This window comes from Dysidea avara, chromosome 8 (genome assembly GCF_963678975.1).
Source record: "Dysidea avara chromosome 8, odDysAvar1.4, whole genome shotgun sequence".
Taxonomy (NCBI): Eukaryota; Metazoa; Porifera; class Demospongiae; order Dictyoceratida; family Dysideidae; genus Dysidea; species Dysidea avara.
In genome coordinates, this window is record NC_089279.1 from 8,217,883 (window position 1) to 8,243,760 (window position 25,878).

At 37.8% G+C, this 25,878-nt stretch overlaps 2 protein-coding genes across 5 annotated transcripts in view; one reads left to right on the forward strand and one right to left on the reverse strand.

The window, feature by feature from the left end:
• The window catches only part of LOC136264585 (uncharacterized), a 174,580-nt gene that overhangs the window by 23,986 nt on the left and 124,716 nt on the right, over positions 1 to 25,878 (reverse strand). For all 4 annotated transcript variants that reach the window (XM_066059352.1, XM_066059351.1, XM_066059350.1 and 1 more), the window contains one exon: positions 17,385 to 17,534. In XM_066059352.1, coding sequence (XP_065915424.1) covers positions 17,385 to 17,534 — 150 coding nt within the window. The remainder of the gene's footprint in view (positions 1 to 17,384; positions 17,535 to 25,878) is intronic.
• Positions 20,155 to 25,398, forward strand: LOC136264063 (uncharacterized). Its single transcript, XM_066058745.1, has 11 exons — positions 20,155 to 20,634; positions 20,758 to 21,028; positions 21,093 to 22,632; positions 22,690 to 22,770; positions 22,828 to 22,908; positions 22,975 to 23,052; positions 23,146 to 23,211; positions 23,277 to 23,342; positions 23,431 to 23,633; positions 23,688 to 23,798; positions 23,878 to 25,398. The coding sequence occupies exons 1-11, from the start codon at positions 20,393 to 20,395 to the stop codon at positions 25,291 to 25,293; spliced, it is 4,155 nt and encodes a 1,384-aa protein (XP_065914817.1). The 5' UTR covers positions 20,155 to 20,392; the 3' UTR covers positions 25,294 to 25,398.

The window sequence follows — 25,878 nt, forward strand, 5'->3', positions numbered from 1 at the left end:
CAGTTCAAATACTCTGCTTTTATTCCTATCTTAACATGGTCTGCTCTTGGCAACTCTAGCCATGCCTTAATCCAGCACTCTAATCCATCCTCATTGAAACATATCATGTAACACAAATTGTGTACAATTGAATAAAATTAACATAACAAGTATTTGTTGGATGTTTAAGCTTTACTGCTTATAGGAGTCAGATTCAATACCACAATCCTCACAATTTAAAGTGCAATCTCACATCTCCATGGTTGGATAATCACTGATTGTAATTGCACATTAATGCATTCCTTAAGTTTACATGTCAGTCAATTCCTCTAGAATTGTATCACTGTGCATCTTTTCTACTTGCACGCCATACACTGTTTGTACATGTACCATTAGTAGGTTGTCCCGTTGGTGATTGTACTTGGTTGTATTTGCCCCAAGCCTAGTTATACAATCAAGTACTAAAGATAATACGAAATGCGATTAAAATTACATCATTAATAATGTATGAATTAATAATGAATAAATAAATAAATAATGTTTGAGAAAACTACAAAGCCTAAGGCTTCGCACTCACCAGGAGTAGAATCCATGTTGTATGAAGAGACAATCGTATAATGGGCGGCTGTTTTCGTGGAGGTGATAGAAACGTATGATGATTCTATTTAATGCTGATCAAAACAGTTAGCACGTGATGCCCCGGCACTAGACAAGTGAACTATTCATTTGTGTTTGAAAGTGGGCGACAGCAACTATTTCGATTGGAAGACGAGTGGTTGCTATGCTTTCTTAATAAACAGCATGATTGGAAGTTGCTACTAATCGCTGGAGGTCAGTTTGTGTTGGTTAAAACACTTTGATAGTCTTGTTTCTTTATTTCAGCGTAACTAGGGTACCTTCACTTGTATATGGGATGGGAGAAAGCCTCACCTGGCAGGCCATTGTGCGAAGAAGGTACAGTTTCCAACTGGTAAGTTTGTGTGATGATGCATAGCTCTCCACCTGAAGCCTTTTAGTGCCTGGATTGCCCAGACTGATCACTGATATGGGCCCTGAGACAATTACAAAAATATTCACTGCTAAATTGAATCCCACGTACTGAACGCTGATGGAGAGAACAAACACAAAATACACAAAATGTGCCCTTAGGCTGATAATTGCTATGTGCGTGGTTGTGCTTGCTAGTAACTGCTATTATTATATGTAGCTAAGTCTGCTGCCATCAGCAATGCTCCACATACTTGTACACACTGACATATCCATGAAATTCTGGTATTGCATTTCAGCCACGTTTGTTCTCCAAATTTTAAAATTTATTGTTTGGTCTTGCAGCATATCCACAGCATCATGTGATCATTTTAGTACAAATGACCCAGCTCATGTTAAATATATACATAACTCAGATATCAGTGGTAGGTGACAGACAGTTCAAATACTCTGCTTTTATCCCAATCTTACTGTGGTCTGCTCTTGGCAACTCCAGCCATGTCTTAATCCAGCCCTCTAATCCACCCTCATTTAAACATATCATGTAACACAAATTACGTACAACTGCATAAAACTAATGTAATGAGTATTCGTTGAATGTTTAAGCTTTACTGCTTGTAGGCATCAGGTTCAATACCATGATTCTTACAATTTAAAGTGCAATCTCACATCTCCATGGTTGGATAATCACTGACTGTAATTGCATACTAATACATCCCTTATGTTTATGTGCCAGTCAATTCTTCTAGAATTGTATTTCTGTGCATCTTTTCTACCTGCGTACACTGTGTTGGCCATACACTGTTTGTACATGCCCCATTAGTAGGTTGTCCTGTTGGTGATTGTACTTGGTTGTATTTGCCCCGAGCTTAGTAATAACAATAATAATAAAGTGCAAATAACTTATGTCTAGCTTCCCCCACATCATTATACTACACAGTGCAGTGGAGATTAATATTGGGTTAGATTTAGTCAAAACTGATTAATTGGCTAGTAGCTACTTGTATTCATTGCCATCATTATATCACTAATAAAGACTGTTAACTATATATTCCGTGATGCTACATGGTGTCAGAAGCTGAGGGACGTGGTCAAATGGCATACCCAGCAGCTATACTGCAGACTCCTGTCTCATCATGTTTAACTCACCTGATGAGTGGCCGAAGTGGAAGAGATGCTTCGAACAGTACCGAGTAGCTTCAGGTCTTGACAAAGAAGATGATGAATGCCAAGTGAGCTACTGTCTTGGGGTATAAGCTGACAATGTGTTGACCTCAATGAATATTACCCATGAAAACTGGAAGAAATTTGCATCCGTCATCCAGAAACTTGATGAGTTCTTCAAAGTCCGGAAGAATGTGATCTTTGAAAGAGCCTGGTTCAACCAATGCTCTCAAGGAGAAACAGAAACTGCAGAACAGTTCATTACCTCCTTGTACAGCCTAGCAGCAGACTGTGAATATGGTGGCCTCAAAGAACAGCACTGTTCTATTAGAGTATATCGATCTTTTCTGTCACATGCATTTTGAAGAGCAAAGATGTACTTCAGCCACTTATTATGTGTCCATAACTGCAAAATTATTAGCAAAACATGGGAAATTAGGCATAAAACTTGAGCATAATTTGAGCATAATAGGTAAAATTTTGAGCATAATAGGCGGGTTCCTAACGAGGACAACAGGCAATCCCGAGCAAACCAGATGGGGGAACTCCCATCCAAGCTTTTACATCATGGAAGCCACTCAAGCAACCTGTAAATAGCCGAGGCTTGCACCTTCCTCAGCCTGTCAACTGTGGTCAATAGTGCTTCCTACTGTGGAAAAGGGCCTCACTCAAAACAATCCTACCCAGCCAGGGAAGTGGTGTGTCATAAATGCAAGAAAAAGGTCATTACAGCTCGGTTTGTCACAGCAAAGCAGTTGCTATCCTTTCTGAAGAGCCACCAGTGGACAATGGCTTTCTAGACACTATAAGCAAGACAAAAGGTACTTCATGGACCACTCCTATCAGAGTAAATGGCCAAGAAATAGTATTTAAACTGGATACTAGAGCTGAGGCTACTGCAGTGTTAATGAAGATAGTTAACACCCTCACAAACATTCAACTATTGCAGACAGCTAAAGTTTTGTGTGGACCAAACAATTAGTGTTGTTCCAGTTCTCAGTACTTCAACTAAAAGTAATTCCAGTATCAGCAATTATATTTTAGTTCCAGTTCTAGAACTGGAACTGGAAGAATTTTACTTTCTCTGTACTGGAACTGGAACTAGAACATTGATTAATTTTCCTTAATACTGGAACTAAAACTGGAACTAAAATGAAAATTAAGTACTGGAACTAATACTGGAACTGAAATTGGTCAAAATCATTTAATAAAAATGGCAAATACGATACTCATTACACAACTACAGTTAGTGTGCTGATAAAAGCAAGAACTGATAAATATTCAATAGAATGATGCAAAAGGTTATTATAGCTAGAAACACTGGGCTGAACTGGAGGACTGGACAACTGGACTCATGCCTTATATATAAATATTCAGGCTTGGAGAAACCATTACATTGTTAGAGTTAATTCTTCCTTGTTTCTGAGGACAATTTTGGCTTTAACTTCCATGCTTTAGAGATATTGAACATAGCTATACTGCTATAAAAGAAATGATATTGCTACACATGTGTAGAATATACAAAATGAACCTATCAACTTTGCCCACCTGCATTGTTTGTTCATTTTTCTAAGGTTGTTTACAAATAACAACTTGTGTTAATGCTTTGAGCAGGAATTGTTCGCTAGTCAATCTTGAAACATGTGCAAAATAACTGTTAAAAATTGAAGTATTAAATACTTCCATTTACAGTTAAACTCTTAGTTGTGTCTGTGCATGTGCGTCCACATCTTCTTGTTCTTAACATTTAATATTATAGTAGTGACATTCTATGGGCATTCGAGTAAGCAAAATTAAGTAGCTGTAGTTTATCTGTTGATCTTGCTTTTCCATGTACAAGCTGTAAGTTGATAGGTCCACCTACATGTATAGTCTAAATTTAGTACTGCTGTGGAAAAATACAACCAGTTTCCTAAATACTTGCAATAAAAAGAAAGAAACTTGTCCAGTCCATGGTCTATCCACTAGTCCAGTTCATGGCTAGTCCACCGGTCCAGTCCATGTGGTCTGTCCACTGGTCTAGTCCACGATCCAGTCCAGTGATTGTATACACCCAATGCAACACTAAAGTGAAACCAATAATTCTCACTACCTAGGTGTTTCTGTCATTCCGAAATGTGTTAATATTTAGTTTACTGTTTGATAATTAACTTCAAATCATTCCTCATAATCAAAGCCTTGGAGCATCAATGCCTTGCATGTATAGTTAGTTTTGTAGTAGTTGCTCTGCCTAGATACATTACACAATCAAATCAAAACCCACAGTTTAGCACACACTGTGCATTGTTTTAGAAATGGAGCACTAAACTAATGATGCAATACTAAAAACAGAACTGTAATCTTAAAGGTGTAGTTCTAAAACTAGAAGTGGAACTGTAATTCTAAAAGCTATGGTTCCAGAACTGGAACTGTAATTCTTAAAGTTATAGTTCTGTACTGGAACTGTAATTCCAAAGGTTATGATTCTAGAACTGGAACTGAAATAACAAGCTGGTACTGGAACAACACTACAAACAATCAATGCCTAAAAGTATTGGGGCAAGCAACCATTCACACACATTTTCATGCAATTATGGAATAATTGTACTCATAACAGCCAAAACTGCGGTTCTCCGCAATTTACAATTATTACATAACTACATGAAAATGTGTGCGATTGCCTACTAATCAAATAGTGACCACCCTTCATGGTTTGTAGTACACATCTATCCAGTTCTATGTGGCCAATAACTTCTACTAGGTGATTGCATCATTCTTCTTATTACATTATTTTGTTGTTGCACTTAAAAGGATTTACATGCCGGCAATTTTAATTGGCTACTCAAAATGTCTACATTTCTTGCACTTAAAAGGCTTCTATTGTCAGCTTATTTGATTGACTATTCATTATACCACTTTCTCATTGCATTTAAAAGGCTTCTGTGATTCTGCTATTTTATTGGCTACTTTACAGTGCAATTACAGAAACAAGCTGTGTGATTTGGAATTAATTGCACTCCTGACTAATGTATGGCAAACTAAATCACTATGTGATTAGTACTAGTAATAGCATGGGTAGCAGTGGAATTTGGAATAAATACCACGAGTGTTGCATTGAAAACTGGTAAAATTTCACGAGGCAAAACCAAGTGAACTTTCCATTTTCAATGCAACAAAAGCGGTATTTATTCCAAATTTCACTGCTACCCATGCTATTCTGAGTTAATACTATACTCATACTTTGGTTGCCAAGCAACAGTTGTTAGGGCCTGGTTGCTATGGTTCAAATGGAGAATCAAATCAAAATACCTCATAGCAATCGTTGCTAGGCAACCACCACCATGGTAACCTTAGCAGCAATTGCCATAGAGATATTTTTAAGGTAATAAGCAGTTTGGCCCTTAGCAACCATACCTTAGCAACCGTTGCTAAGCAACTGCACTACATACTCTAGCCAATGAAATTGCAATTACAACTTTTCACCGCTACCAGTGAAATTTGGGATAAATTCACTGCTGCTATTGGGACTTTTGTATGGGTAGTGAAACAGGTATGGTATTACAAGAAATCGGAAATTTAAAATGGGAATAGGGGTCGCTGAAAAAAACCACCAAACAAGAAGGGATTGCTGGGGTGGTAATGCAAACCACAAATCCCTGTTTTGACTCATTTTAAAATGACTCAGGAGAGCATGTATTTATGACAGAGGGTCAGAATAGGGATTTGTGGTTTGCATTACCACCCCAGCGTTTCCTTCTTGTTTGGTGGCTTTTTTCAGTGATCCCTATTCCCATTTTAAAATTTCCAATTTTTTTATTTATCTAGTTTGTGTACTTTTTAATCAAATCCAGTAATGGATTTGTTTTATTGATAATGAAAATTGTTGTAGATACGTAGAGCAGTTTACAATTAGTGGCTGTTAAGTTCATTGTAAGCTTTGTTGTTATTAGACACACTTGACTGCATTATTAGAGTATTTACCTGACTGCTCTTGGCTGTCTATACATTACACACAACAGTGAGCAGCTGTTGTCTAACTTGTCTTACTACATGTGTCAGGACTCTAGTCTCTTAGTCACATTAGCATCCTAATGCAGTGTTCATGAATATACACGCACCAAATGGTATGATACTGAGCTAGCTACCTGTCATAAGACAATTGAAGACATGGAGCTCTCACAAGCATATAATTATAAGTTAAAATAGTAAGTGGCTGTGCATTTATTATTTCAGCCAAGACCGTACACAATAAGAAGAATCACATGCAGATTTTCCATGGGTGCATGGACTACAACATTCGCTCACTGGTGCACAGTAGTATAAATGATAATATAATGCTACGTGCAATATAGTTTGTGTAGCTAGAGTTTGTTGTTCATGTGAGTATTATATTCATTGAGTATACCACAGTGAAGAAATCTATGTTGACATGTATATGAATGCATGACTTCCCACAAACAATATATACTAGTTAAAGCACCGCAGCAAGTGCAATATGGAAAAAATAGCACAAGGGCATGGGTGAGAGACTAATACAGCACTCGGCTTTGCCTCGTGCTGTATTAGGTTCAAGACCATGCCCAAGTGCTATTTTTATATTGCATGAGCAATGGCGGTGCTTTAACTGGTTTATTGTACTAAAGTAGTGGCTGCGAAGAGTGGGGGTGACGCCAAGTAGCAAGAGGTAAGTGCCTATCCATGTAATTAGCTTGAGACCTTGTGTGTTGCAGTGATTAACTACTTGAGGCATTATTCATACTCGTTCATACTGCACCAGCGTGATGAAGCTAGCTAGCTACGTAGCTTTAATTGTTTCAAGCTGCCGAGAGCAACAGTAAGTGGCCAACTGCTTCTTTCTAGGTTGAAGCCTGGCTTAATGCCCATGAGTAAGTCTGTGACTTTGTTATAGAGAGGCTTGCTATCGTGTGTGAACGTGCATTTATAGAAGCCATGGTGTGGCACTGGGAACGATACCACGAAGGCAACTGGAAGCGAATTAACTTATCGTGTTCCACCTGGCTTTACAACGTGGACAGGAGTCATTTTGTAGCGTTGATAACACCATGTGCTCTGTTCCTACGCTAACTGCATTCGCTAAGAATGGCTTTCAGGTTAATTCGCCCACTTGTATTTAGGTCATGGCATTTATCTCGGTGTTTATGATACATCATAATTGTTGAATGGCTTCATAACATTACAGTGGTTTGGTGAAAGGAATGTGATGATGTGTCTGGCATTGGTCAACTTGTTTACTGTTTCAACAGTGCTGTATTGGGATCAAAGGGAAAATACAACACACTTGGGCAAATACAGCACAGTTGAAATAAATACAGCACCCTGCCAGCTTTGAAGTGTGCAGCCAGGTGTAAAATATGGAAATAAAAGTATACTTTTCACTTTGATCTTTTTACCCAAAGTACAATAAGTGTTATTAAAACTTTACAGTGACCAGCACTGAAGGTCTGAAGCTAATCTGCATGCACACACATCATTCACAACAACAACAACAAAGTCAGGTACTGTGTATAGCTGCAATTCCTTTTGTAAACCATGGGTTATCAACAGCATGAAGCTATGTTGTTTACACAATGTGGTCAGACAATTGGCACTCACGAATACAGTGGAACCTCGATTACCCAAACACCAATTAACCAAACTCTCGATTATCCGAACACCAAAACGACTGCTCAATTAGGGTATTTTGTCAAAAAGTGTATGTTTTATTAGAGTAGCTGAGCAAAGCTCAGTAAATAAATGTATGGATGTTTGATCTTATGTACTTTCGATTATACAAACATACTTCTCCCCCAATTAGTTCAGATAATCGAGGTTCCACTGTAGTCTTAATTTTAATTAACACTAATACTGACTCCACCCAACTTTAGGGAAAGGAAATATGGTTTATAGAAACTATATTCATAACAATGAATAATCTCTGGTATCAGTGCTATCACTTCTCTATGTCTCTGAGAGAGTACTTGTATGGTGGCTTGTAGAAAATTGTGACCATGCGCTTACAGGAAGAAGTAGACTATACTCACCACGCAGAGACGCTATGCGCGATCGTCTAAATCTAAGAAGTGCTGTTGAGTACTTAATTAATGCTGCAACAAAACCCAAAGGAGCTCACACAATGGAATCCTGTAATTTTATTGTTGTACGGCTTCTTTAGTAAACGGAGCTGCTGCCAATAGTGTAATGGCGAAGAGAACTTAGAAAAATTTTGAGATGTAGGGTGGTTGGTGATCTGTGGAATACGGGCTTATTAATAGGTCATGGACACGTGGAAGGACATGGCTATATAGTTTTTAGGGCAAAAAAAAGCAGGGGCGGATCCAGGAGTCAGCAAGGGGAGGGGCACAAACAGGCTAAGTTGTAGGTGGTTGGGGAGATCCAGATTCTCTTGCTAGTTGCTGCATTTTTGAAGCAGCAAATAATTACCTCTTAGTAGTATCTCACTGCCATTTCGGCCTTTGAAGATGGTTGCGAAGTCTTAAAAGCTGTTAAAAGGCTCCAAACGTCTTAAACAACAGCAACACGATAATTAATTTTAGAGGCGCTTAGTACGCACGAAGGTGCTGGGTAACAATTTAACAGCTAGTTTGACATTGGTTTGCTTCGGTTTCAGGTGTAATTGTAATAAATGCTAGTAAAATGTGCATATTTTCATGAGTTGTATAGCTAAACTGATCTTGGCCTGACATAAAGTTTTATTTAAGTATGGCTGGCTTTTCAAGGTGAGAGAGGGGGGGGGGGGCATTTGCCCCAAATGCCCCATCCTGGATCCGCCATTGAAAAGTGGATAACTTTTGCTGTACATGAGTGAAACCAAATAATATTATGAATAATAAGAATAATAATAATATGAACAAAACGGCAAATTTCAGTTTTATCCCAAATACACATACTGTTTCCTTTTCACTTGATACTTACTAGTGGACTAATACTAATTGCAAATAACCACCAGAGAGTTGTTTTGAGTTGGAGGATGCTTTCCAAGTGGTTTTTAGGCGTGTGTTTTATTAAAGGTGTTTTATTAAAGTTTTTGTAAAAAACATGGATGATCCCTATTATGAACCCACTATTGTAGTTCATGATGCTAGTTCATAATTATATGAAATATAGCACCTCCCGCCACTTTTATTTTAACCGTTTACCACGTTTATGGAATGTACTGCCACCTTTAAATCTAGATCTATCTATAGCAACACTAAAGAGACAGTTAAACAACATCTTCTGGACCATGTTCACTTCAAACTTTGATGACAATAATTACTGTACTTATCATGTTGTATGTCCTTGTCACAGGTGTAGTTCCACCCCAATTATAGTACCCCTTTGTTAATTAATTAGTTCACTTGTAATTTTTAGTTGCTCCCTTGTAATCTTAACTTATAATTGGGTGCTGATAGCTCTTATCAGCACACCAGCTGCCGTATTTTATAGTCTAGTTTAGTTTTATACCAACCCCCCAGATTGTATCCATGTCTTTCAGCAGCAAAATCACAATAATAATAATAATAATGAACAAAATGGCACATTTCAAAAATTAAAAAAAAAGGATTTTTATTTATTCCTTTTGACTTCATATTTTCCAGTGGACCTAAATGTCTTCCAAATTAACTTCTAAGGTGTCTATTGTGGTTGGGGGAGCTTCCTAAGGTGGTGTTTAGGTGTGTGTTCTATTAGAATTTGGCAAAAAACACAGGTGATCCCAAAAAGAACCACTACTGTGGTTAGGCTCATTTTGAAACCTTATATCATTACCTACATTTAACCACAGTATATTAAGTTGATACTAGAGCAACAATGTTGTTGTGTACCACTGTGATACTTGACTTATTGTGTTTACATACCTACACAAATCAGAAGCCGTACTATTGCTGACCACAGCATGCTATAGTTATTATTATTATTGTTAATTACTGCGTAGAACTCACAGAAAGAGTATAAACACACAGATAATCATACATAAAGTCAGTCTGTTGGGAAGAGGTATAAAGATAAATCATCTTTAAATTGGTTTAAATCATCCAGTTCAACTAATGAATCAGGTAGAGAATTCCACAAATTGATAGCAGAGGGTAGGAAAGAATTTAAATATGTATCAGTTCTAGCAAAAGGGGTGATGAAACGCTGGTTGTGTCCACAGGTAGGTGTTGAAAGGGGCATAAGTGTAAGTGAAATGTCAACAAGACCATGTAGTATTTTGTAAAACATTATCAATTTTAAGAAATTTCTTCGGTGTTTGAGTAATGGCCACTTAAGATGTTTGAGCATGGTAGTTACACTACTGTAATAGGAGAAGTCATTTTTAACAAAGCGAGCAGCACTGCGCTGAACCTTTTCTATTTGGTGTTTCTGATATTGAAGGTGTGGGGACCACACTGTAGCAGCATACTCTAATATAGGTCTCACTAAGGATGTATAACAATTAGATTTCACTGTTGTTGGACACCGGAAGAGATTGCGTTGTAAGAAGGCTTTTGCTTTGATGGCTTTACTAGATGTTCCTTCCACGTTAGGTGTTCGTCTATCACTACTCCCAGGTATTTAGCTGATTTACTTTGCTGTATTTGTTGACTGTGGATTTGATAACAATGTTTTATTTTTTTTATTTTTTTTTATTTATTTTTTTTATTTTTTTTTAGTTGGATATGGCAAAGCTGTATAGTACAAAGTACATTCAATAGTAATGAAACAATACACTGGTGTTTGCTAATTCAGAAATATTAGCTGACTACTTAACAGCTATTATACACGATGACTAACTTGATATACATGTTTAGTACTGTGCAACTCTTATATCATGTTAGCTATTGAAAAATGGATTTATAAAAAATAAACATACTAGTGTAAAAATAATTTTAAAAACTAAAACATGGGAATAGAGATTGCTGAAAAAGTAAAGAAACAAGAGTCAAACAAACCAGCATGTTAATCACACAGAGATCTCTATTTGGACTCAAATAAACATTTATATAGAAACATTCTCAGTACTTATCTACCCCTAAATTATGGAGAAACATATGAAGAAGTTTGCTACATGGCACGGTCATTATTTTGCTTAATCACAGAACACTGTAATTTTCACAAACTAACCTGCAGAACTAGTTCACAGTGCTTTTGTTTCATTGTAACACTAATGTAGTGAAGGTTAATGACTCAGAGCATTCCTTTCCCAATATCCGCCATTCAATTCACAATTGAAAAAGTGATTTTCAACCTTAAAATGACGACCTTAAATTTTCTGATTTCCTTCTGCTATAGCTCATCTTAATCGTTATTCACTGTTCTTTCCAAATCTGGTTCAGAATCTGAGGTATCTTTCATGTGTCGCAAGTTATTATGCCTTTTATTGCATGCCCCTGAAACGCCCAATACAAACTGTATGGGGAAATTTGCTACACTCGGTCGGTTTAGGCCATTTTTACAAGCCTTAATTTCCATGAATTGGACTTCTTTTGGCATCATTGTACTTGCAGAGAGTTGCTCTACACGTATCATATTCGGAAAGTTACTAAACAAACTCGAGGTAGGCGGTACATGATAATTAATTTAACTTTAAATGGTTTTTCAATCGAAATGTATTGGACATGTCTGTTCCACCTGGAAGTTTTGCCATGAACAAAAGAATAGCAAATGTCCGCAAACTTTTTGATATGCTACTGTTTTTCCTTAGTTTCTACCATATCCATTGAGTCAAAATAGAGATCTCTGTGTGTTTAACATGCTGGCTTGTTTGACTTTTGTTGCTTTACTTTTCTCAGCGATCTCTATTCCCATGTTTAAACTGTTAAATCACTTTTACACTAGTTTTTATTCCCACAGAGCTAAAGCAAAATGTGAGCACTTTTGGGGATAAAAGTTACATAACTTTCCTTCCTATGTCTTTCTTCATGTCCATGACCTATTTTTAAATGCATATTACAATGATAACACCCATTCTCAAGCCAATTTGTTTCTTGTAGGTTCATTGATCTTCTGACTTAGTTTCTGCAAGGGTAACTAACGTGTTAATTGTGTTAATTGTGTTAATAAGTATCCAATCTATTTATGTTAACAAGTTCATTTGGAAACTTTATAATTATCATTACCTATATTTAACTACAGTATATGTTCATACTAGAACAACAATGTTGTTGTGTACCACTGTGATACTTGACTTAATGTGATCAGATAGCTGCACAATCAGAAATGATACTATTGCTGACCACAGCATGCTATACACTGCCTATACACTGTAGTTAGATATGTCAAAGCTGTATAGTACAAAGTACATCCAATAGTAATGAAACAATACTCTGGTGTTTGTTAACTCTGACAATATTAGCTGACTACTTGACAGCTACAGTACTGTACGTGATGACTAACTTGATACCCCCCCCCCCCCAAAACACCCTTGCTTGTAAAAAAAGGTGCGTCCAAGAAACTACAAGTATCTGTAACCCAATGTAAAACAGATAAGCTGTAGAAAAACACTCCATGAAATTAATGGGTAACTGAAAGAGCTGATATCTAGAGCGGCCAAGAATCAATAATGTTACTACAACTGACTATGATTACCAAAGAATACCTTGACTGTAGAACAGGTAAATAAAAGTAACTGGCAACCAAAACAGCTGATATCTGAAGCGGCCAAGACTAAAAGTTAAGTTGATACAACTTACTACAATTATAAACTTGCAACATTGAATCCTAATCATTCAACTGTGTTCTATACATTCACCCTTGCTACATCCTAAATTAATTCTTTGTAACTCTAATTGGCTGCTAATTTGGCTGCCTTTTTTTCTTTACTCTGACTATTGAAAAAGGCGGCCAAATTACCAGCCAATTAGAGTTACAAAGAATTAATTTAGGATGTAGCAAGGGTACTTAACTGATTTGAAACTAAAATACGGAGAGTCTACACTGCTTGAAGAAGATTGTCGAGTGGATATTAAAGAGTCGCCGGCGAGAATACTGATGTACTGGGCTCTTCGTGGAGGTTCAGTAACGAAAAGAAGAGTGGAGGTTCAGTAATGAAACGAGGAGTGGAGGTTCAGTAACGAAAGGAGGAGTGAAAAAAATGAGGCTTGTGTACAAAGTGCCACATCTATTCACACTGATTAACCGCGTGTACGCGATTGGTTTTTAGACTGTCAGACGTCTGCACTGACTAGTGCAAGTTCACTGAGACCAAGCTGAAAACTTCTGTGATGGTACCAAGTTGAGTATCAGCAAGTACCAATATTTTCCCGCTTGAAATTATATCCCATGGATGAATTGTCAGCAAGGTGTACTCGTACAGACCAAACAGCTTGCTTGTACAAAAAAATACTCTTTCACATTGCATACTGGTCTTTATGTACAGTGAAACAGGACACTGTGTAGTAAGGTCACTGCTGTGCCAACTTGTGAATCCTCAAACGTATTACCTCAAGGGTGTGATGAATTTTCAGGTCCTCAAATTTTGTATTACCTCAAGATGTGATGAATTTTCAGTTCCCCAAATCTGTCATTTACGTAAAAAGTGACAGATTTTTAGCTGTATTGTATTTAATGCCCGCCTGTCAATTTTACAGGTACAGGGTACTTGATCATAGCATGCGGTTCTCTCACTAGCAGTGGTACATATGTAAAGATCAAGGTTCGGGGGAGTAAGTTTATATAGACAGAGGAATTATATAATGTTATGTGTGTTCTTTAGTTCTCTATTGTCAAGTGTACGTGGACGATGAGGTTGATTACAGTCTACTGAATTTGATTACAGTCTTCTGAATTTCCAGGATGAGGTGTACAGTTGCAATGGGACTAACTACAGTGGAAGCTGTCTTAGCGGCCACCTGTATAGAAAGGCCACCTCTTTAAAAAGACCAACTTTAAATTCCCCTAGTGAGAAGTTTATATACTAATTTACCTGTCGAAAGCAGCCACCCACCTATTAAGGCCAAGAAATCTTGGCCCGAAGGTGACCGGCTTAGACAGTTTCCACTGTATCCCATTTTATTGTCAGAATTTTATTGTTAATGTCACAAACAATTAATGTGATATATTTTGTTATGTAACATGTGTATTATTAAACAACATGCATGAAGAAAGCCACAATGGGAGTGACTACTTGCTGTTAGGGTGGGTAATGCTATGTAACAAGCTGGTTTGAGCACCACCAGAACACACAATACACCATGTGTGTTGTGGCAACAAGAATTATGCTTGGAACACCTTCTCTAGTGACACTACATTCTTGACGCTTTCACACTTGTTTATAAGACATTTTCCAATTATCAACGCATGCATGAGGCGTGGCACTAAATGGAGTTTAAAAGATTTCTGCTTACAACACCTTCCCTAGGGAACGTATGGTTCTACACGCTTTTACAACTTGTTTATGTATATGTTAAAGTATAGCCGCGAGTGCTATATGAAAAATAAAGTACGAGGCGCGCGGCCGAGTACTTTATTTTTCATATAGCACGAGCAAGGCTATGCTTTAAATGATTTATGGAACTTTCTAGTCGTGTAGCTTCACCATACACTAGGACTCGTAATTAACAAGCATTGCACGAACTATTAGCAGCCTGAACGCACACAAACTAGTTTAACAAAGTAACTCACGCGTATTTCACCATAGTTTGGCATAGTAGACGTTCATCGCGTCTTTTGGCAGGTTTTGCTCGCAACCCACAATCAATTATATTGTGAGTCACATGGTGAAGTATTTCCGTGATATCTCCAGGACTTGTCCGTTTACATTAACAAACGTAACAGCAACGTTACCTTCTCCCACCCATCATCAAAGCATTTAGGTATGTCTATAAAAGCAATCCAGTGGTGGAACTCGTATTGGCTGGGGTGATTGATCACTCAGCACGGCGAGGCTATCAGCCTTCACCGGCTTGGGTGATTAGTCGTACTGGCGCGAGCCCCGTAGGCTATTAGCCTACACTAAGGCACGTGGGCAACTGTGCTTTATTGCCCACAAAGAGTGCTTTATTGCACCGCAAAGAGTGCTTTATTGAACGAATAAAGCACTCTTTGCGGTGCAATAAAGCACTCTTTGTGGTCGATGAAGCAGTTGGCCGGCTGAGAGTGTACTTTATGAAATTTAAAGTACACTTTTTCCTTTGATCTCGCCCACGCAAAATTCTATAACAGACATTAGGGCTTGTGTCCACATCGTGTCTTTAAAAGTTATTGTAGGGATTAGAGGTTTGATCGAAGAAAATACGCGTATGAACAAACCAGGATTAGATAATGTCAGTGCTAGTGGACTGTACAAACATGGGTAAGTTGACTGGTATAAGATGACACTAGGTGTAACGCAAGGTTGAGAAATAAAGCGAAATATGTCTAAATACGCGTTTAATACCGGTCGCAAGAAAACTACTACTACGAAGAAGGATTTTTTTATTATGTAATGCAATACAAACCTACAGAGAGATGTTGCATAATTCAGGGATAATATTGCAAAACCGTCCCTACACGTAAATAACTCACAGTAGTGGCCGCGCGTCTTTTAATTGGGCATGCGCTTTGTAGTTTCTTGGCTGCGCGCCTCACTACCGTGAATCTTGATACATGTTTAGTACCACGTAATATTAGCAACTCTCATTATCATGTTAGCTATCCCAGGGATTTGTCTAGAAAATAAATTTAGGAGAGGCAATTCGAACCTTTCAAAATTTGAGGGGGGGGGGGGGGGGGGGGAAGGGGGGGGTAGAACTTAAGTCACCTTAAATTTACTTATCATAAAATTTATCATTCTTAAAATTAATTTTATCACTGAACCAAATTGAAGCATAGTTCAGGGGGAGCAAAATCATTTTCAGGAGGGGGGGGGGGGGCAAAATGCCCCCTTTGCCCCCCCCCCCCCTAAAAAAATCCCTGCTATCCATAAATGGATTTATAAAAAGTGAACAAACTAGTATATAAATAATTTAAGGGAATAAAAATTGCTGAAAAAAGTAAAGAAACAAGAGTCAAACAAACCAGCATGTTATTCACACAGAGATCTCTATTTGGACTCAAATAAAGAAGCATTCTCAGTACTTTTCTGCCCCTGACTTATGGAGAAACAACTCTCTTTTCCTTAGTTTCTACCATATCCATTGAGTCCAAATAGAGATCTCTGTGTGATTAACATGCTGGCTTGTTTGATTCTTGTTTCTTTACTTTTTCAGCAATTTCTATTCCCATGTTTTAATTTTTTGAATTATTTTTACACTGGTCACTCTTAAAGACCATTAACGTGACGCTACAGTTACTAATGACAACTAACCCTACAATTGATCCTATGTTTATTTCTATTTTCTTGCAGTAAGTTTGATCACCTGGAGGTGCCACTAATAAAACATAAGGGCAGTTTCAGCAATGGTAAGCTGCAAGCTTTAATTTAAGAAAGTATTCTGTTCCGTGGTTTAGCCCATGATTCCATTCCATTCCATTCTGTAGAATAGACCCCATTGAAGTGTGACAACACATCACCTTTAGATTTTTGAAAAATTGCCCATAGGTCCCTTGTTCTACTTCTGATCTGTACCAAAATTGGAATGTGCAGTATTATGCTCTTAGATTATTGCCTGACCAAAGCACGCGCAAGTTATTAGCTACAATTTTTCTATGGCAGTGGATACTGAACTGAAAATCAGTTTAATAAGCCGTACAGGCTATTAAACCGACAATAAAACTTTTTCTAAAGTGTGCAAAAAGAAAAAGGAGGAGATTAAGAAGAAAAATACAAAGAAAATAATACAAACTTTGAAAGTGTGCATCTCAGTGAGGGATGGGTGTATTCACCTCAAATTTGGAATGTGAGCTAGGTTCCCTATCTTGATGGAGTTTCCACTGCAAAAATGGCTAATTTCAGTCCAGCTGTTATCAAGCTACAGATGTGTGAAAATGGCATTTTCTTGATTCTGTAAAATACATGCACACTTGTCTGTGGCGTGCCCGTACTAGCTGTACTTAGCCACATCTTGATCATACATTGAAACACTGTTTCTCCAGAAAATAGACAATTCAAGGTGTATAATATTTTTTTGTAACTAGATAGACAGGTATATGTTACAGTACCTATGCTGCTTTGTTGTTGGAAATGCAACTTGATGTGCACAAAATTCTCACAAAATATTTTTGTGGATAAAAGTATCCCTCACCTATATTTGGATGATTAAATCTATTACTATTGCCCGAAACATTTTTTCATCAGCTGCAATATTGCAGATGAGCATAGCTATTATGCAGATTATATTTATTTTGGTACATTCCATAACAATATTCAATCAACCAACCTCAAATGGGATACAATCTACAACCCAGGAATCACTGGATAGATTGTTGCATGTAAGTGTAGCAACACCACCATCAAATTCAACTTCACTTGTAAGAATGTCAATAGGACAATTAAACTGTTTTTCTTTTACCATGACTTCAATACTGAACTAAAATATACAAACAACAAAACTAATAATATTGTAAGTGTGTACACATGTTTCAAACAGCTAACAATGTTAGCTGTTTGAAGCAAGCAAACATGCACAGTATTTACCAGCATGTGTACTAACATGAACATAAACAAGTAACTAACATCTGAGTATGGGTAACAATTATTCCAAATCTTAACTTATTAATAAAGCCTTGCAAAAACTGAAAGCGCACTGCTCTAAGCTAATGTATTCACTACTGCAAAAAGAATCTAAACCAAAACAGCCAAGCTGTAAAAAAAGAGTGCGGCCCCTAAGGTGAAAAAAGATGTGAAATCCAAGGTGGCGGCCAAGAAATGGCTGTGGTGGTAGGTTAATGGCAAAAATTTTAATTACAACAATTCAGGTGAATTTGTGTTGCCTCCTCCACTAGGATTCAGCACCAAATTCACCTGAATTGTTGTAATTAAAAGTTTTGCCATTAACCTACTATCACAACCATTTTTTGGCCGCCACCTTGGATTTCATATCTTTTTTCACCTTAGGGGCCGCACTCTTTTTTTACAGCTTGGCTGTTTTGGTCTAGATATCACTTCTTTTTGTATTGCAAGTCACAAAGCTGGCCATATGGCTTTGATACTGCTTCCTTTTAACTTGTAAAGAATTGTGAAAGAAAGGAAGTAATTGTGTGTATAGCTTTTGTCTGATGAAATATTTGTATATTTAACATTGAATGATGATTATCACATACTGTAGTTAATAAGATGACTTCTTACATAACTGAACTGTAGCTGAAACTCTCATTGTTTGTAGCTAAATTCTTTTCAGGGTGATTTGTTTCTAGCTGAACTCTCTACAGGATGATTTGTTTCTAGCTGAACTCTCTACAGGGTGATTTGTTTGCAGCTGAACTCTCTACATGGTGATTTCTTTGTAGCTGAACTCTCTGCAAGGTGACTTGTTCAAACTGAACTCTCTGCAGGGTGGCTGAATTCTCTACAGGGTGATTTGTTTGCAACTGAACTCTCTACAAGATGATTTGTTTCTAGCTGATCTCTCTACACGGTGACTTGTTTCTAGCTGAACTCTCTATAGGGTTATCTGTTTGTAATTGAACTCTCTACAGGATGGTTTCTTTGTAGCTGCTCTCTCTATGGGGTGACTTGTTTCTAGCTGATCTCTCTACAGGGTGAACTTGTTTCTGGCTGAACTCTCTACAGATGATTTGTTTGCAGCTGAACTCTTTACATGGTGGTTTCTTTGTAGCTGAACTCTCTACAAGGTGATGTCTTCTAGCTGATCTCTCTACTGTTTGATCTGTTCGTAGCTGAACTTTCTACAGAGTGATTTGTTTGCAGCTGAACTCTTTATATGATGGTTTCTTTGTAGCTGAGCTCTGTACAAGGTAACTTCTTCTAGGTAATCTCTCTATAGGGTGACTTGTTTGTAGCTGAACTATCTGCAGGGTGATCTGTTTGTAGTTGAACTCTCTCTACAAGGTGATCCTTCTAGCTGATCTCTCTACAGGATAACTTTTTCTAGCTGAGCTCTCTACAGGGTGATCTGTTCATAGCTGCACTCTCTACAAGGTGATATGTTTGCAGCTGAACTCTCTACATGGTAGTTTCTTTGTAACTAAACTCTCTATAAGGTGATGTCTTGTAGCTGATCTCTCTACTGGATGACTAATTGTTTCTAGCTGATCTCTCTATAGAGTTATAACTTTCTCTATAGAGTTATAACGTGTTTCTATAGCTGAACTGTTTACAGGGTGGTTTTTGATTGGTTGCTGAACTCTCCAGCTACACGGTGACTTGTTTGTACTACAGAGTGACTTGTTTGTAGCTGAACTCTCTGCAGAGTGACTTACTTATAGCTGAACACTACATAAAGTAACTTGTTTGTAGCTGATCTAGATGAACTCTCTACTGGGTAGCTTTTTTGTAGTTGAACCCTTTACGTAGTGACTTGTTTGTAGCTGAATTCTCTACAGAGTGACTTGTTGTCTCTACAAGGTGACTTGTTTATAGCTGAATTCTCTTCAGTGTGACTTATAATGTTCTGAATCTCTACAGCAACATATTTGTAGCTGAACTCTCTACAAGGTGACTTGCTTGTAGCTGAATTGTCTATAAGATTAACTGTTTGTAGCTGAACTCCCTACAGAATAACTTGCAATGTAATATAATTCTACAATGGAATAAGTTATAAACGTAGCTTAATGCTCTATTAGGGTGACTGTTCTATTAGAGTATCTCGATCTCGTATATGCTACACGTAGTTGGCTTTGGAATCAGAACTCAGTGGTTTGTAATCCGATTCTTCTGTACTACTGCAAGGACTTTCTATGATAATTATTCCAGCAACACACCTATTTTCAGCTCGCTGCTCTAAGCGGTTTGCCTGGTAAGCGTGAAAACTGATAGCTTTTTTTATTCATAAAAATCGTTCGCGTAATTGTGACACAGGTTGGGTTGTGTCATATCTCGATGGCCTTTAACTGGATTCCTTTCAAACCACAAAAAGGCACTCTTACGATAGTTACTCTATCTACATTGCAATTTTAGCTCATTCCTTCAAGCGGTTTACCCTGTGGGCGTGACAGGGGTGGGGTAAAAGCGGGACGGGGACGAAAGGGGGTAAAAGCGGGACGGGGACGGGGACGAAGCCATGTTGACGTAGCTGTGCTCACGTGTCACTGAGAGATTTCTGCAATAAGCCATAGCTGAGAGCAGCATTCTTTACTTCAGAGGTGCTATTTATAATAAAGCTTGAGAGATTTAGCTACATTATACTCAAACTTACAAGACAGACTTATTGTAACGGTGACTTAAATCAGTTTGAGCTACTTAGTATCTGCTGAGACTAATCTCTTTATGGATGACTCAGAAGATGGCTCGAATCACGACACAGATGACTGCACAGTGATTTCAAATGATGCCAATGGTGCCCTCGAAATGGAGGAGATTGTATCCTATTTAGAAGGAGCTGGAACCAACTACAAAGATTTTTTGAACACCTCTGTCAAGCCACCCGTGCAACCCCGAGGAGGAACACTGATATTGTTTGATTTAGGCCCAGATGAATCTCAATGGGAGAGCAACAAAAAGAAGCTAAGGTATAGTGAGCTATGCAATCATGAACATATAGAATTATATCAAGAGTTATTATTAACTCTTGCCTATACCTATATTGTTTGTGTATATTATACTGTGCTAAAATTACCTCTTTATCTACACAGATGTGACCAATATAGATGGGTCCATAAAGGCACTAGGACTTTTGACCATGGGAATTATTCTGTGAAGAAGAAGACTGGAGCTATTGATGTAGCAGGGATAGAAAAGCAAACTGGTGATAACTCCTTCAAGCGGTTGGAATATTGGGGTATTGGCTCAAGCTATTTAATTCACTATCTGGGAGATCACAATGCATTTGTACCATGTGCACACCGGAACAGCAAGAAAAGTACCAAACCATTTGTACGGTCAGCACCTCACATTAAGGAAAAGGTATAGTGTAATAGTTAAGCATGAAATAGTTAGGGATCTGCCTATTATGTTCAAAATTTTGCAGGTTACTAATAAAGGACCAATGATGTCAGCACAGAAAGTTTATCAACAGTTAGTCAATGAAGATGAAGGTGGGCCTAGACATGTCATCAACACACCTAGAGACCAGAATCAAATCAAAAACTTCCAGAAAGATGAGAATCGCCAGTTCCGGATTTCACATGATGGTATTTACAACACATACCAACTATGTTTCCAGCTGCAACTGAAAGATCGTAAGGGAGAGCCCCAAAATTTTCTTCGAAATTTTCAAGTGTACCCAACAGTCTGTGTTCACATGGTACCACATCCTCTCTTGGAGAATTTAGAGATGCTTCTGAAAGTTTCCACGACCCCTGTAACCCTGCATTATGACACTGTTTTCAACATGGGAGATTTCTATCTGTCTACTCTAGTTTTCCGAAATGCTATTTTCAAGAAAGATCCTATCACACCAGTGGCTTTCTTTATCCATTCCAGGAGGTTTCAGGAAGACCACATGCTGTTTATGAAAACCATAAGAAAGTCACTACCTCTGCTTGCTTCAAAGAAGATTCTAATGGTTACTGATCGAGAATTTGATTTTTCTGATGTGTTTCCAATGTGTCTGAATGTTTTTTGTTGGAACCATCTAGAACGTGATTTGCATTTTTACTTGAAGAATTCAGCCAATTGTAAGCCATCTGAGATTAGTTATTATGCCAACAGTTTCAAAGCTTTGATGATTGAAGAAAATGAAGATGATTTCGACAGTTCCTGGAGCATCACCAAGGCTTCCTTTACGAATCCAACTGTTCTGAGATATTTTGAACAAAAGCTTTTGCCAGCGTTTAAGGAGCATTCATCCATTTGGAAACTTAGAGAAATGGGGGTTTCTGATCCAGAGAATGGGCTAACAAATAATCCATCTGAATCCATGAATGCTGTTCTCCACAATCTGCAGCAATGGAAACAAGTTCCCCTTGATGTTATCTGTGTATCTCTATTTCATCTTTCAAGCTATTACCAGCGAGAAATTATTAGGGCTTACCATCTTTGTGGTTCATGGCAATTGAAAGAAGAACTCTCTTACTTGCAGCGAGATGCCAGTCTAATGCCATTCTTGCCAAAAGCAATAGACCCCAAAGAAATTGTGGCCAAAGCCAGGGATAGAATTTTACCATCTTATGAAGAAGCCAGCCCTTGCTCTTTTCGTGATGACACTACTGCTTCAGTATCCAGTGACAAAGCCACTTGCAAGCTAAACAGTCAGCTAGCATTGGCACGAGAAGCAGTTCATGACAAGCGAGTTGGTTTGACTGAAATGGGATGTTGGATTGTAAGAGGTGCAGATAATGAGACACCGTATGCTGTCCGACTGTTTCCAAAAGAGACTTGCTCCTGTCCTTCAGTGAAAAAATGTTACCACATAATTGCCTGCAAGCTAATGATAGGGCAGGACATCAGTGACCACATCAAGCCTAATATGACACTGCTTACTCAGAGGGTGAGACAGAAGAACAAAGAAAGACCTTCTGGTAGAAAACCTCCAAGAAAAAGAGATTTTGACCAGGTTGCTGCTAATAGTAAGTTTATAGTATTTCCAATAGATGTGTACATATTCTTGTATTTCCATATTACAGATGTCAATGACAGTGAAGGTGAAGGTGAAACAGTTCACAATAGCCATCAATCAATGGAACATAAGGATGGCCGCAATATAGGTAGTACATCAATTGTTTTGTCATATATACATGTATAGGTACTACCATTCAACACAGGCACAGACAATACTGCAGCTGGAAAAACCAATCATGTTGTTAGCCAACCTTCTAAGAAACACCGATGTGCTTCCATAGCAGGTCAGTTTATTATTAGAATATGGACTACATACATAATGTTAATATATAATTTAATTGTGAAATTAGAACCAAGTCAACCAACCACCTGCACTGAGGCAACTCCTGATCTTGATGAAAGTATTACTGAAAATGTGGAGAATGAAGGTACATAGACCCATACTTTAATGTTCACATGCTATGCAGTAGCTAAAATGATAATGCTGAATGATGTATTTCTTATCTTCATTATGATTGTAGATGTCAACACCAACTCAAATGTGGAAGATCATGAAGATCGGAACTGTATCTTGAATAATTCTAATGGTATGTGAGTTCACATGCATAGTACACTTATCCTAATACTGTCATAATTTCACACTACATAATAGGCAGCAATCACAACATAAGCAGACGGCTTAGTGACTATGTTTCACACACTTGTTTGGCATCTGAAGGTATACTTACACTCTAAAATGATTATAACATGCATACTTATTGCTCTGATCTGATGAGTGTACTTTGATTTTAATTTGTTAACAATAGATCTTAAAAGATTTACCAGAGTGAGTGAGTCACCTTATACTTCAAGAATATTACGGGAAAGGATGAGCAATGTTTCAGCTTCCAGAGACTTTGCCTGTTGCGATTCTACCAAGTTTAAGTGGTCTAGTATTCTGAAAAAGTTGCAGAAGATGTATCCTAAAACACTTCTTTGTCCACATGTCTGTAGAATAAGCTTGAAAGAGGTATGTACAACAGTTAAAAGACATGTACGTAGATGATTTTGCATTTGTTTGTAGCAAATTGCTGATTTAGTGGTGGGAAAGATAGTAGTTGTCCAGACTATGAGAAATAACCAAGTTGCATTTCTTAGACGGCTTCCTGATGAGAATAATGTACCAGCAGTTCAGGTGATTATTATAAAACATATTACACATATAATAGCTAAATGATCAAATGAAATTAGTCAAAAGTACATTTCATGCACAGGTGATTTGTACATATGATGAACCAGACATCATGGAATTGAATTATCATGCTGGGACAGCTTGTCGTTCACTTGCTCATGCAGTTTTAACTGTCTACACTGGAGTGAAATGCTGTAAACCAAATGATGCCGATGCAGTTACAGCAGTGCTTCTCATTGTGACATGCCTGGATGAGAATTTGGACCTAGCTAGAGCTTATGTGAATCTTCAAGACACATCACAATACCTCCACAGCTTCCTAAGCTTGAAAGCTCCAGATGTTGGCACATTACACCTATCTATGCAACAAAAACAGTTCTGCCAGACTACAATAGATCATGTTAATCTCTACTGTTTCTGCCAGACTCCTTGGATTGATGGGTCTACATCAAGAGTAATTTATGGAGATCACCAAAAGGAGTATAAAGCGTATCAATGCAGCAGATGCGAAGACTGGTTTCATAAAGCCTGCCTGAATGCTCTTGGCATACCAATACCTACACGCAAAAGTGATTTTATTTACAGTAGATGTATCATACCAGCAACTATTCAATGGCACCATCGAGAATTCACCAACACATGTACATCAGACAACTTTCTGACCATCTTTATGTTGTACTGCCTACAATACCCAAACTTCACAGAAAACCTTGGCACTGATGACATGGAAAACACCTTGAAGGCTTGTATCACATTGATGAAAAGAAAAAACATCGAAGAAGCAAAGTCACTTGCTCTGAAAGCAGCACACGGTAGACTCAATTTCACCAAAGCTGATAATGAAAAGATCGATTGCTTTGGAACGGAAGAGAATGCTTTTCTGTGTTTAATCTCACATGTATGGAAACTGCAGGTGTCGCAGCAATGCAAATCTCAATACTGTCCAGCCAACAACCCAGTGAAAACAGGCTACCAAACAACATTCTCATTGCCTCCGACTCTGTGTCCATCCAATGTTCAGAGAATCTTTCCAGTTCCAGGAGATGACAGATACTGTGGATCCGAGTTCCCTAAGAAACCACCTCGGAAAGCTCCTTATATTCTCAGTGACAGGATTAATACCACAGAAACTATCAAAACACAAAACAGTAGAGAGAAATTCTATTCCTGCAATGGAAAACCAAGAGTCCTTTCATCTGGTTTCATGAATAAGCATCCATGGCTGCTTCCTATTAGCATTGAATCTCTCAGCCTTCATCAGATCAACTGGATGCCACTGTCCATCACTGTTTACAATTATTGTTACCAACTTGGTGGTTGCACGATCAACACTGGAGGCCACTTTGTTTCAATTGTGTTGTGGCATGGACGACCATACTTTTATGATGGCATGAAATCAACCAACCAACAGCGTTTCATTAAATATAACCATGAAATGGTTTTAAACTTAGAAAACTGCACAGGATCATATGCATATTATTTTCTGTTTAGCAAGTAATCTGTTTATTATTGTTGTTTTATCCATGTATAGCTGTATTTTGCGGTATGTATAACCTGTATACATGGTGGAAAACTGGTATTAATTTCTAGGCAGTATCATTAATGTATGGAGAAAAGGTTATAATCAGGATCAAAATCACATAGGCTCCCCTCTAGCTATATGAGGGTCATTATTATTTACCATTACTGCAATACAACTTCACTTTGAAGGATACAATACATATATATAGATCAAAAATACATTAGCTACATAAAATCATAATACAGTATTTAATAAGTACAAGTAAAACTGATCAAGAGATGGGGAATCTACAATGTGGTCTGGTAATTTGTTTGACTATAAAAAAAGTTATATCGTATCAAGACTTCAATGAATAGTATTATAGGATATTTTTATTATGATGAAACAACTACAAAGTAAATGCAAGTCAATCCTCGGACAACATGCGACCACACAACTGACCGAAAATGAGGACAGTACACAGGCACGGCAAAGAGTATTTACAAAAACTAAACTTACAAAACAGGTTTATTAACTTCAACTTGAAACAGGTTAGCTGTCCACTCATTAAAATAGCAACAG

Excerpts from the sequence above, each read along its gene's own strand:
- LOC136264063 (XM_066058745.1), top strand. The coding sequence starts at position 20,393 with ATGGATGACTCAGAAGATGGCTCGAATCACGACACAGATGACTGCACA. Across the intron at positions 20,635-20,757 it reads AGCAACAAAAAGAAGCTAAG|ATGTGACCAATATAGATGGG; the intron begins GTATAGTGAGCT and ends TTATCTACACAG. Across the intron at positions 22,633-22,689 it reads TGACCAGGTTGCTGCTAATA|ATGTCAATGACAGTGAAGGT; the intron begins GTAAGTTTATAG and ends TCCATATTACAG.